At 40.3% G+C, this 12,034-nt stretch overlaps 1 protein-coding gene across 4 annotated transcripts in view; it reads right to left on the minus strand.

Annotated features, from left to right (window-relative positions):
- Window positions 1-1,006: 1,006 nt before the first annotated feature.
- LATS1 (large tumor suppressor kinase 1) overlaps window positions 1,007-12,034 on the minus strand; it is a 35,069-nt gene continuing 24,041 nt past the window's right edge. For all 4 annotated transcript variants that reach the window (XM_084622448.1, XM_084622447.1, XM_084622445.1 and 1 more), the window contains 2 exons: window positions 11,908-12,014; window positions 1,007-1,707 (listed from right to left, as the gene is read on the minus strand). In XM_084622448.1, coding sequence (XP_084478574.1) covers window positions 1,198-1,707; window positions 11,908-12,014 — 617 coding nt within the window. In that variant the 3' untranslated portion in view covers window positions 1,007-1,197. The remainder of the gene's footprint in view (window positions 1,708-11,907; window positions 12,015-12,034) is intronic.

Genomic DNA, 12,034 nt, shown 5'->3' on the forward strand with positions numbered 1-12,034 from the left:
ACACCATGAAACCAGTATTCAGAATTACATGCATCTGCTATCGCAGTATCAAATACCACAGAGATGAATCTGCTTTGAATTAAGCTGTGAATGACAGAACACCAGAAATGTAAAAAGGGGGAAACAAACAGCTTGACTTGTTTGTTCCCAGGTACACGCACAGCAGTGTTTCCAACTGGTTAAGGTTTAACACACAAAACTGGTCTTCGCAGCACAAAAGCCTGATGAAAGCCATTATCATACTCTCAATCCTTCCTCATAACCAGCTGAAAGGCTGGAGCAAGAAACAGAACCATTTTAAAAACAATTTTTCAAGCTATAATTTTCTGATTGGAGCAGAGTTTGAGACACAGTACAGTTTGGCTTCCGTCAAAAAATGAAGCTGGAGCAGATTTCAGTCTTTTTTTTCTAAAGCTTCATTCCTCCCACATCTTTAAGAGGGGCTGACAGGGAGAGAGCTAAGTAAATACTATTACTGGTTTTAGTTATAAATCTAGTTATAACTTTCAATATAATTTTAAGTTAAATATAAATAAAAACCCTAAGTTTTTTTTTAAACCATTTATAGTCACATTACAACAGAGACTGATGTTTCCCATTTTCAAAGCTATCTACTGTGCAGTTACTGTACTGACTGGGAATTACTTACCAAACAGGCTTAATTTTGCTAACAATGGAGCCTGATATTGTGGGAAGCCACAGTATAGCAGCCTTGTATCAGAGAGGTATCAGATAGTTTTGTAAGTGTATGATAAGATTTATATTTGGTCAAAGCAAGGCAGAACTGTTTAAATCTGGAACAAAGATTTTTTAAAAAAAAAAAATTATTTAGCCTATGTACAAATAGATAACATCTCCTTTTAAGAAATCACTATTTCCTATATTGAGTACTTAAAGTACAAAGAACTGATCATAAAACTCAGTTCATAATTTATTTTTCCTAACATCAGTTCTTTTCTAAATGAATGATTAATAATGCTGGAATAAATTAATGTTTTAAAATTATTTCCCTGCATTTTGGGGAAACAAAATGTACAGAAAGCAAAAATACAGAACTCTGGGATAATGGTAATTTTTTTTTTTAATAAAGTATGCATATATTTACCCAAGCAATCTTCTGTTAATTCTCTTATCACAGGGGATTTTTGAAAAATCCCAACTTCAAAACACACAGTTCAACTATCTTCAACTTCTCTGCTAAACATAAACTAGATCACGATTTTGAACCCCTTTGCCTGCCTGCTCATCATCATCATCTGATTGCTGCTCCAAGTTTTGTGGATTATTGTATTCATATTCAATGGGTTTTGGGTAGTTGTAAGGGTAGCCATTGTCATCAAAAAACCTTCGAAATGTGAACTCATAAAAAGCATGTTCAGGATGTTTCCCATTTTTGTACCACCCATTAAGTGTGTCATTTACATTTCCGTCCTTATCATCATCACACCATAACTTATCTGGATCAACTGGGTCAAAATTGGATGTGTCTGTGGGATGTGTAATTTTAGGAACATATGAAGCAGTCTGCTGTCGTAGATCACTTGAAAAATCAATAGCTTTAAAAAATGGATGAGCTTTTATTTCATCTGTACCATTCTTGCCTAAGCGGTCTTCTGGCCCTCGGCAGAGTTTGATAATAAGGTCAGAAGCCTCTGGAGTCAATTTAGCTTGAGGTGGAATGTGAAGAGCTGTTTGCCAATTTATAACCTTTAAAAAGAAAGTGTAAAAAGATCATAAAATAAAGTTAGATTTTTCATTTTCTGTAATTTCTTAAAAATAAAACCCGCCATGTATGAAATATACAATGAAAATTGTTTCAAGAGTCATCACTTAACACCTATAAGTGTTTTCCCCTAAAAACTCAAAAGCCCACACTCTTGATATTTTTATTTATTTTGCCATCATCTCTCTCTTCAGGACTTATATGATCCTCCTTTACCAGAGCATCCGAGTTGCCTGAAAACCTTTAACGTATTTATCTCACAACACTCCTGCGAGGAAGGAAAGCACTATTATCCTCACTGAACAGACAGGAAACCTGTACTGACTAAGGGCTAGTCTACAGTAGAATTGCTACAGCATCACAGATGTACAGATACTCTATGCCAAGGGGCGAGAGCTCTTCAGTCGGCATAATTACTCCACCTCCCCGAGTGGCGGTAGCTGTGTCGACAGAAGAACTTCTCCCGCTGACATAGCGCTGTCCACACTGGTGCTTAGGGTCAGTGTAACTTATGTCGCACAGGGAGGTGGCTTTTCCATAGCCTTGAGCAACTGAAATTATACTGAAGTAAGCGCTAGTGTGTACAAGTCTATCTGCGAAGAGCTGGGGCAGCACACAGAGGGAACACGCATGCAGCCAACTGTTATCATCGAACAAGAGCACAGCACCACACCAGTAGCTGCTGACAACACAAGCCTTAAGAGATGAAGACATTTGTTTTCCTACAGCCAAATGAAGGTAGTTCATCTAGGAACAAAGAATGTAGGTCACAATTACAGGATGGGGGGACTGCATTTTGGAAGGCAGTGTCTCTGAAAAGGACTTCGAGGTCATGATAGATAACTAATTGAACATGAGCTCCCAATTTGATGCTGTGACTGAGGGCAAGTCTACACTTAAAATGCTGCATAAGCTGCACCGATGCAACTGTGCCCCGTAGCGCTTTAATGAAGACACTCTAAGCTGATGGGAGAGAGCTCAACTGTCGAACTAGTTAATCCACCTCCCTGAGAGATGGTAGCTATGTTGGCAGGAGAAGCTCTCCTGCTGACATAGCATTGTCTACGGAAGGTGGTTAGGTCAGTATAACCACATCACTCAGGGGAGTGAAAAATCCACGACCCTGTCCTGAGTGATGTAGTTCTATTGATATAGGTCTGTAGTATAGACCAGATCTAAGAAAACTAATGGGATACTTGGATGCATAAGCAGGGGAATATTGAGAAGGTGGTATTACCACTGTATATGGCATTAGAGAGACTATTACTGGAATACTGTGTCCAGTTCTCATGTACACACTTTAAAAAGGATGCTGACCAACTGGAAAGGGTTCAGAAAAGAGCAACAAGAAGGATTAAAGGTCTAGAATGCCCGTCCTACAGTGAGAGACTATAGAAACGTAATTTATTTACTTTATCCAACAGAAAATTAAAAGATGGCTCGATCACAGTCTGCAAGAACCTACATGGGGAGAAGACTGATAGTAGAGAGCTCTTTAATGTAGCAGAAAAAGGCATTCAAAGATCCAAGGTATAGAAGCTGAAGCTGGACAAGTGCAACTAGAAATAAGGTGCAAAGTTTTAACAGTGAGGGTAACTAAATGGAACAACTCACCTAAGAATATGATGGAATCTTACCCTTGAAGTCTTTAAATCAAAATTGGATGTCTTTCTAAAAAAATATGCTGTAGCTCAATCAGAATTTATGGGCTTGACGTAGGAATTACTAGATGAAATTTGATGGCCTGTTATTCCTACCAGCACTACAATGCTTACAGATGTTTGTCAATGCCAGTGATCACATTAGATGATTATAATGATCCCCTCTCGTCCTATAAATAAATAAATCTATGAACATATTTTCTCACAGGAGGCATAAGACAGAATCTGGAAAGACCAGGAGATTCTATATGGTAATATCTGGCTAAACTTTCTGATGTCATCTAATGTTTCTCTTTCGTAACTAAGATTTCTAAGGGTCTCACAAGGGCCTAGAAATAGGACTGTAGATAACATGTATTATCTTCTAAATCTTATCAATATTTTCTCTAATGGACTTCAAAATAAAAGTATATAATTTTAGTCATTCATAATTGAATCTAGGTGTGTTATGTGACTGTTACCATTCTTGAAGAATATGCTATTCACTGGTCTTAAGTTCTGGAAGAAAGTAAGAGAAAAAGATAACTATCTGGTTGTGACAGGATGCACCAGGCCTTCGTAGCCTCTCTAGAGCCCACACTTCTCCATTACACCCTACCCTAGGAAGCAGCAAGGTGTAAGGAAAAGAGCAACAAAGGTGGGTCCTCCAGGCCTACCTAGAAAAACTTCACTGGAGCACTCATCCTAAAAGCTAGCGACACCTGGTCCTTCAAGGGCTAGTGACAGCCAATCAGAGCTCAGCAGGCTCAGATAAAGGAGCTGCAGGGTCTTAGCAGTTCAGTTTGCCCTCACATCATGTGTGGGGAAAATCATGGTAAAAAATTATACCAGTGGAATAGTTGGAGAAAAATGATATTATAAACAGCACTAAGTGGTTTCATAAAAAGGAAGATGCATGGTTGAACATATATAGTGAGACTAGAAATGAAGGTACAAAAAATCATAAAGAACTAAGAACTTTATGATATCTGTCTTCCTGGACATTGAAAAAGAATATGACATACTATGGAGGGAAGACTTCCAATATAAATTAGCCAAAATTGAAATAAAAGGGAGAATGTTTTGGTGGCTTAGGGACTTTTCAAGTGATGGAACTATAAAGGTAAAAGTGGGAACAGCTTTATCAAAAACCTACATGCTTACACATGGAACTCCACAAGGGAGTATTATTAGCTCTCTTTTGTTTTCCATTATGATAAATAACTTCCCAGAAATTGTGCAGATGGGAATAGGTATTTCCCTTTTCACAGATGACTGTGCTATATGGACGAAGTATGAAGACTAAAAATAGCCATATGAAAGACAAATGAAGCACTCCAGAGAATTTCCAAGTGGGGAAGTGATTAGGGATTTAAATTCTCACTTGCAAAAAACTAAGGGAATGCTTTCAACCAGGAAGAAAAAAAGGGAAGACTGGGACTTATTTCTTTATGGTGGGGAAAAAAAAAAAACATTCAAAAGCGTAGGTTCTTAGGAGTAGTATTTGTTATTAAATTAATTTGGAAAGGTCACATAATCATACAAATGTATAGAAGTAGGATGAACTTACATAAAAAAGCATAGCTGGAAACAAATGGGGTGCAGATAAGAAGGTACTGATGATGATATACTGAGCATTGATAAGACCAGTTTTAGACTACAGATGCCAAGCTTTTGGTTCAGCCGCAAAAACAACTCTTAGAAACTTGGAACTGCTGGCACAACATCATCATCATCAGAGTGTGTGCTGCAAACAGCCACTGCGGAAGCACGTATCTAAGGATGAAACTATTAGCTCTAACCTTTCAGGCTAAGGTAAAAGGGAATCATGACAATGGAAGTACACAACTGATTTACAAGTATTACTAAGAGCTTAGTAGACAAAGTGATATGGATTGCCACAGACTGCCTCATACTCATCATCAGTCAGTCAACCAACCATCCGTTATCACTGTTCCCATTACGCCTCTGGCGTTTAGGGCAGCAACGAAGCTCCTCCATTCCTGTCTGTTTCTGGCAAATCTTTCAATTGTTCCCCAGTTGTGCCCTAGGGTTTTTCAGCTCAGCTTCTACAGCTCTTCACCCATGTTGTTTTCGTGCAGCCTTGTTTTTGCTTGCCTTCAGGTGTCCATCTTACTGCTAAAACACATGGCCAATCCATCTCCAACACCTCCTGGGAATGATGGTGTCATATTTTCTTGGCTGCACCGTGTGATCTTCGTTTGAGATTGTTCTGGGCCAAAAGATAGAGGATTTTTCTGAGGTAGGCTGTATGGAATGAAGACAATTTGGATATGTCATACTCTCTCATTTCCCCAGCATTCTGCACAATAAAGTAGTGTTGAAAGTACGCAGCTCTGATAAATCTCGAGTTTGGTTTTGGTGCTGTATTTTAATGATTTCCAGACTGTATTTAAGCTTCTGAAGGTGTTCCTGGCTTCACTGATTCTGTTCCAGATATCCTGGCTTGTTCCACCCTCCTGGCTGATGGTGCTGCCCAAGTACATGAATGTTTTTACATTGGTGAGAACATGATCCTCTATCCGTACTGGTAATGGTGAGACAATATTAAAGGTCACGATATCGGTCTTATTGCGGTTGATTTTCAGTCAAATTTGCTGGCTGAATGTGTTGAGTCTAGTTTTTTCTTGTATATGGGGTTGAGTATGTGATAGGAGAGTGAGATCATCTGCGAAGTCTCTGTCTTCAAGGGAGGAGAAGGATGTTTATTTAATGCCTCTTGGCATGTCTTCTGTTGTACACTGCATTACCCAGTCAATGGTAATGTTGAAGAGGATTGTAAACATGACTCACCCCGATGTACTCCTGTTCTGACTTCAAAACTGAGCTCACTGTGATCAACATTGCATGTAAAGTTGGAATAGAAGCTTTTGATTATGTTGATTATATGGAGAGGGATTCCATATGCCCACAGAATGCACCATAGGCTGGTCCTGTGAATGCTATCAAAACCCTTCTCAAAGTCTATTAAGTTTATGTAGAGTTGCCGTTCCCATTCTAAGCATTGTTCTGTTATGTTTCATAAAGTTAAGATCTGATCTGTACATCCATGCCCTTTCCAAAAACCAGCTTGCTCTTGTCTGAGAATACTATCATCTGCCTCTGATATATGCTGGATTATGATCTTGCACAATACCTTGCTTTGCACAGATAAAAATGTTATACCATGCCAGTTATTACAATCCCTAACAGTTCCTTTCTTTGGTATCTTCACTATAACACCTATTGGTCCACTCATCTGGCACTTTTTCCCTTTCCCAAACTGACATAAACAGAGGGACCAGGATAGATGCTGCTAACTCAGGATTTACCTTGAACAATTCTCCATTCAAGTTATCCTTGCCAGGAGCTTTCCCATTTTTTAAGGAGTTGATGGCTTCAATCTCTTCCTTAGTTGGGGTGTCTGTATTGATATCAAGATCTTCTGCCTCCTGGATGTTTGCTTCCTCTTTAGGTGGCTCCCTGCTCAGCAATTCTTTGAAATGCTCTGTCCAGTGCATTTCTTGTTCTTTTTCTGGTGCCAATAGGTGGCCTTGTTAGTCCCCGATGAGAGTGTTTGTTGGTGCCTGCTGTTTACCATGGATAAGCCATGTAGACAGTTCCTTGTTCACCACAAGCACCTGAATCCTCTGTTTGTGTTGCCAGATCATCAATATAATGTCATTTGTCCGCTCTCACAAGGCATTTGACCTCCCAGTGTGTCTTGCTATACTGCTGGTGGTATTTGTCTTTTAGCTTCTGGGATTTTGTCTCTAAAGCTTTTTTTCTTCAGGGCTCATCTAGTTTCTATGGCATTCCATGTGCTGGGAGTAATCCACCCCTTTCTTCTCTTCTGCCTGTAGTCTAGACAGGTTTCACTGCTCCATTTATAAATTGTTACTTTGTCCCACTTTTTGTTGATCTCATCTGCATTCCCCTCCTTTTCACTCTCTGCAAGTGCCTGAAACTGGTTCTTTAACTGCAGAACGAAGGCTTTCTGTATTTCAGGGGACTTTAGCTTGTCAACGTCATAACGTCTATGTCCCTTGTTTGATGGACCCACACTTCTCAGTTTTAGCTTGATGGAGGCTGTCACAAAGTGGTGGTCACTGCCAACATCTGCTCCCCTTCTCACTTTCACATCTGTCAGTGAGTGTCGCCATTTGTCAATGATCATTATATCGTCAATCTGCTTCTTATGTCTGCCATTTGGAGAACACCATGTCAGCTTATGAATTTCACAATGTTGAAATAGGGTTCAGCCAATGACTAGGTCATTCATATTGCACAAATCAACAACTCTCTCCGTTTTCATTGATGGTGCCACACCCATGTCTTATCATTGCTCTGTCGTTGTTTGCGTTGTCCTTACTGACCTTGGCATTCAGGTTTCCCATGACAATAGGTCGTGGCATGATCCTCTCTCTAACTCTGCCTGTAATGCAAGGTAGAATTTGTCCTTTGCTTTTTCATCACTGTCATGTCAGAGCATAGCACTGAATCAGGGTGATATTATTGTGTTTCCCTTTCAGTCTAGCTCTCATAAGTCTGCTGCTGATGGACTTCCACTCAAGCAGGAAACGCTCCACTCCCTTCTTCAAAAGGATGGCAACACCCTTTTGGTGCTGTCCATCATCCTGTCCAGAATACAGCAAAGTTTCATCCTAGGTTGTTAATCTTCCTGATCCCATCCATCTGCTTTTACTGACACCCAGAATTTGTAAGCTGTAGCATCTCATCTCTGCTGTGACCTGAGCTAGCTTCCGTTTTGTAAATTGTCCGTATGTTCCAAATACCAAGTTTGGTTTTTGTCTTGGTGTTGAGCACTTTAGTCTTCATGCCAGTGGCTTCCTTTTGACTTTCAGCACTGCCAGTCATACAGATCACTGACTTCTGCAGGCCATCACACAGTAATGGTTAATTTCTCCGCCACTGTTTCCATAACATATTTTGTTTTGTTTTTACCAGACAGGGTTGTTAGCCCTGTGCCTAACCCCTAACCTGGACGGCCAGGGTGTCTTCATACTCTCAGGATCAAAAAAATCGTTAAAGGAGGCATATAAAAATAAAAAAACAAAACTAAAGGTTTTTAGTCACAGAAAATGAGATTTCAGTTAGACAGTTATTCCTCCATTGGTGGATTTGGAATTGTTTGGGAAAAAAGAAAAAAAAATGAGGGAAGGAAACAACCCACACATTATGACCAATGAAATTTCTGAATTTATTTATGAAAAACGGGCCACCTTTCCCAAGTTTATACAGACGAACTAAAAGATGACAACACTGGGTAGAGTAGTAGTTGTGGTCCTAGTTTTGGAATCCAGAAATCTAAAAGGCTATTGAATTATGTGAACGTACTGATGGCTGAACTAATGGGACTAATGTTGGCACTAACCTGGGTAGGAGATGAGTGACTGACTGCAGCTGTAATTTTATCTAATTCCTTGTCAGGTATTAGGACACTCAGAACAGGGACTTCAGAAAGCAGAAATGACATAAATGAATAACGTTCCTAACTACGGAAATAATGCAAGCAGGTAGCTGTGTAACAATAGAATGGATTCCATCTCATAACGGAATACCTGGAAATGAGATGGCTGACAAAGCAGCAAGACAAGCTCTAAAAAATGAGGAGGTGGATATTAAGATACCCATAAGTAGACAAGAATTTAAAAGTGTGATCACAAAGGAGCTTGCGAAGGAATGGCAAGAATTATGGACTAAGGAAATAAAAGGTTTTATGATAAATGCTAAAAAAATCAAAGATCCCACACTCCAGTCATGACAGAAAAAAGCAAAGTAGTGATTTTTAGAGAGTTAACAGGTCATTGTGTCTTAAATGATAAGGTAAACTTATTAAAGACACTTAAAAAGACAGACTGTACTTTGTGTAAAACCAAAGAAACTGTTGACCATATTCTATGGCACTGTGTGCAATATTCTATGGAAAGAAAGTTTCTTTATGAAAAATTGAGACAACTTGGAATCAAAGATTTTTCCCTAAAGGGGAACATCAGGGAAATGGAATTGTGCACACACAAAAAAGCCTTGCTGCATTTTCTTAAGGTTACTAGACTGAGTCAAAGGATATTAAGAAAAAAGTTGGCCTAAAAATGAAAGAAGAAAGTGGCTGTCATAGCCTTGTATGAGACTGCTGTGCCAAAAAACAAAAAAAAGGACAGACAGACAGTTCAGTTCAGTTCTTGGGACCTGGAAAGGAAGGGTGCTCCTCTCTGGACAAAGGAAATTGAGGGATAGCCGGATTGTTTTCTGGCTGCAATTTTGCATAGCTGGGAAAGAGAGGACCTAAGAACCACAACTCTGAGATAAAGGTGAAACTAAAGGGGAATCAAGCCGTAAGTGGCTGCTGTTTTTAGGATCCCTGGGCTAGAACCCAGAGTAGTGGGTGGGTGTGACTGAATACATCTCTGTGTTCATACTCTAAGCACTATTGTAATAATCTTTGTACAAGGTACGCCTTGTAAGGTATCATTTGAAAACTCAATTTGCTGGTCAATATTGTCTTGATAAAATGTGTGCGTTATAACTTAACATAGTGTTATGATTCCCCTGTATGATGTTATTAACACACGTTCCAAACCTCACAGCCCTGCCCAGCCACAAGTTAGGTCTGTCCGAAACAAAGGAAGGAATGTGTGCGTGCCTTTGTTTGCATTTAAGCAGTAAACAGTGTCATCAACCAGGAAGGGAAAACAAAGGAAGTTCAAACAAGTGGAAAAAAAAACCCAACAGGGAACATCCTTCCACGTAGACTCTTTGTCTCCTGGTTCTCAGCTGCAAATGTTTTTTGAAGAAGGGGGCTGAAACTATAAAAAGGAGGGACAAACACACCAAGGGACCCCTCTTTCTCTCCCTGCCCGTCGCCTCCTCTGCAACTGTGAAGACAAAAGGAAATAGCCAGTGGACTCTGAAGGAGGGGTCCTGACCTGAAGAGTTTGGTCAATAACCTTGCTGGAAATATGTGGTGAGAAAGTTTGCTTTGCAACTAAGGGCTAGTCTACACAGGCAACGTTAAAGCACTGCCACGGCCGTGCTTTAACATTCCTTGTGTAGTGGCAGAGCGCTGGGAAAGAGCTCTCCCAGCACTCTTAAAAACAAAACAAAAAAACCCCACCCCCATGAGGGGCGCAGCTCCCAGCACTGGTGCACTGTCTACACTGGCACTTTACAGTGTTGAAACTTGCTGCACTCAGGGGTCTGTTTTTTCATACCCCCGAGCGAGAAAGTTGCAGCGCTGTAAAATGTCAGTGTAGACAAGCCCTTAGATAGTTTAAGTAGGTACCAATCAGAGTTTTATCTTTATTCTTCATGTAACCATTTTGTCATTCAAGCCTCATTACTTATACTCCTTAAAATCTCTTTGTAGTTAATAAGCTGGTTTTAGTATTTTATCTAATCCAATGTGTTTAAGTTAAAGCGTCTGGGTAACTATTTAAAGTAATAAGCGGTTATATTATTTCCTTAATGATCTCTTGCACAGTACAAATGTCCTGAAGTCCATTAAAAGGGTGGGCAGTAAAGGACATACATTTCTGGGGGAAGATTCTGGGGGTGTGTTGGGTCACCTGCAGTATAACCAAGGCTGGGAGGAGCCAGGGTGTAGCTGGGAGGCCGCAGTTACACACAGGTACTCAGGGTGTGGAATACATGCTGGAAGGCTGTCTGTGAGCAGCCCAGGAGGGAGTTACTACAGCAAAGCATTGTAAGGCACCCAAGGTTGCAGGGCGGGGCTGTGTCAGCCCCCCACTAGTGTGGACTGTGCCCTTGTATGTTACAGCAAGCCCTGGTTCCCCTTCTGGCCCCAGGTAAAGTGGGGTAAACCCCAGAAAGGGTACCAGGCTTATTTGGGAATCTGAACAAAGGGCCCAGAGCTGGGGCTGAAGACCCAAGAAAGAGCAAATAGACTGTTTAGTTACTGGACTCTTACATACCCATGAAAAAGTTCATTTGAACTTTGTGACTTGGCTGAAGAGTGACGCCACTGAAGACCCATCAAGGTCAGCTGGCAGCCTGCAAGGGGTGCCAAGGGTGAGAAAAGGACTGTATTACTGCATCCAGCCACTAGGAGGTGCTCAAGTGAGTACCCCTTTACACTGTTAAATTGCTTATCTCACAAAAAGGATGCTGGGCCAACACTCTCGCTCTCTCTCACTCACACGTGCCATGGCACTGTTTGAGAGAAGTATGGTACTGAGAAGGGCATACTGTAAGAGAGCAAAAATGGTAAACTCTTGACAAAGCATGAACAAATGACTAGTTTGGATTATTGCATGAAACTAAAATCAGATCTTACAATATTCAGCCTCTGTGAAAGAAACTAACCATATTTCTAAGCCAAAGGGTATCACCTAGTTGTGCATAGTGCTTATTCACTTAAAACTCTCCTCTCACTTTATAGAATTAGGAAGTTTTGCACAAATTCTGACTCTGCTTTTTCAGCATGGTAATGCTTGTAGGATTACACAAACTACTACTTTTGCCCATTACTATTACATAATTTTAAGACCTGATTTTCTTAATTACCTTCATTTGTGTTTCCAGTGGGGTTTGTGCCAGAAAGGGAGGCTGCCCCACCAACATTTCAAAGAGAATTACTCCAACACTCCACCAATCGCACAGTTGTGTATATCCTGAAACAAAAGCAAACTAT

Source organism: Lepidochelys olivacea, assembly GCF_965140295.1.
Source record: "Lepidochelys olivacea isolate rLepOli2 genome assembly, chromosome: 3".
In the NCBI taxonomy this organism is placed as follows: Eukaryota; Metazoa; Chordata; order Testudines; family Cheloniidae; genus Lepidochelys; species Lepidochelys olivacea.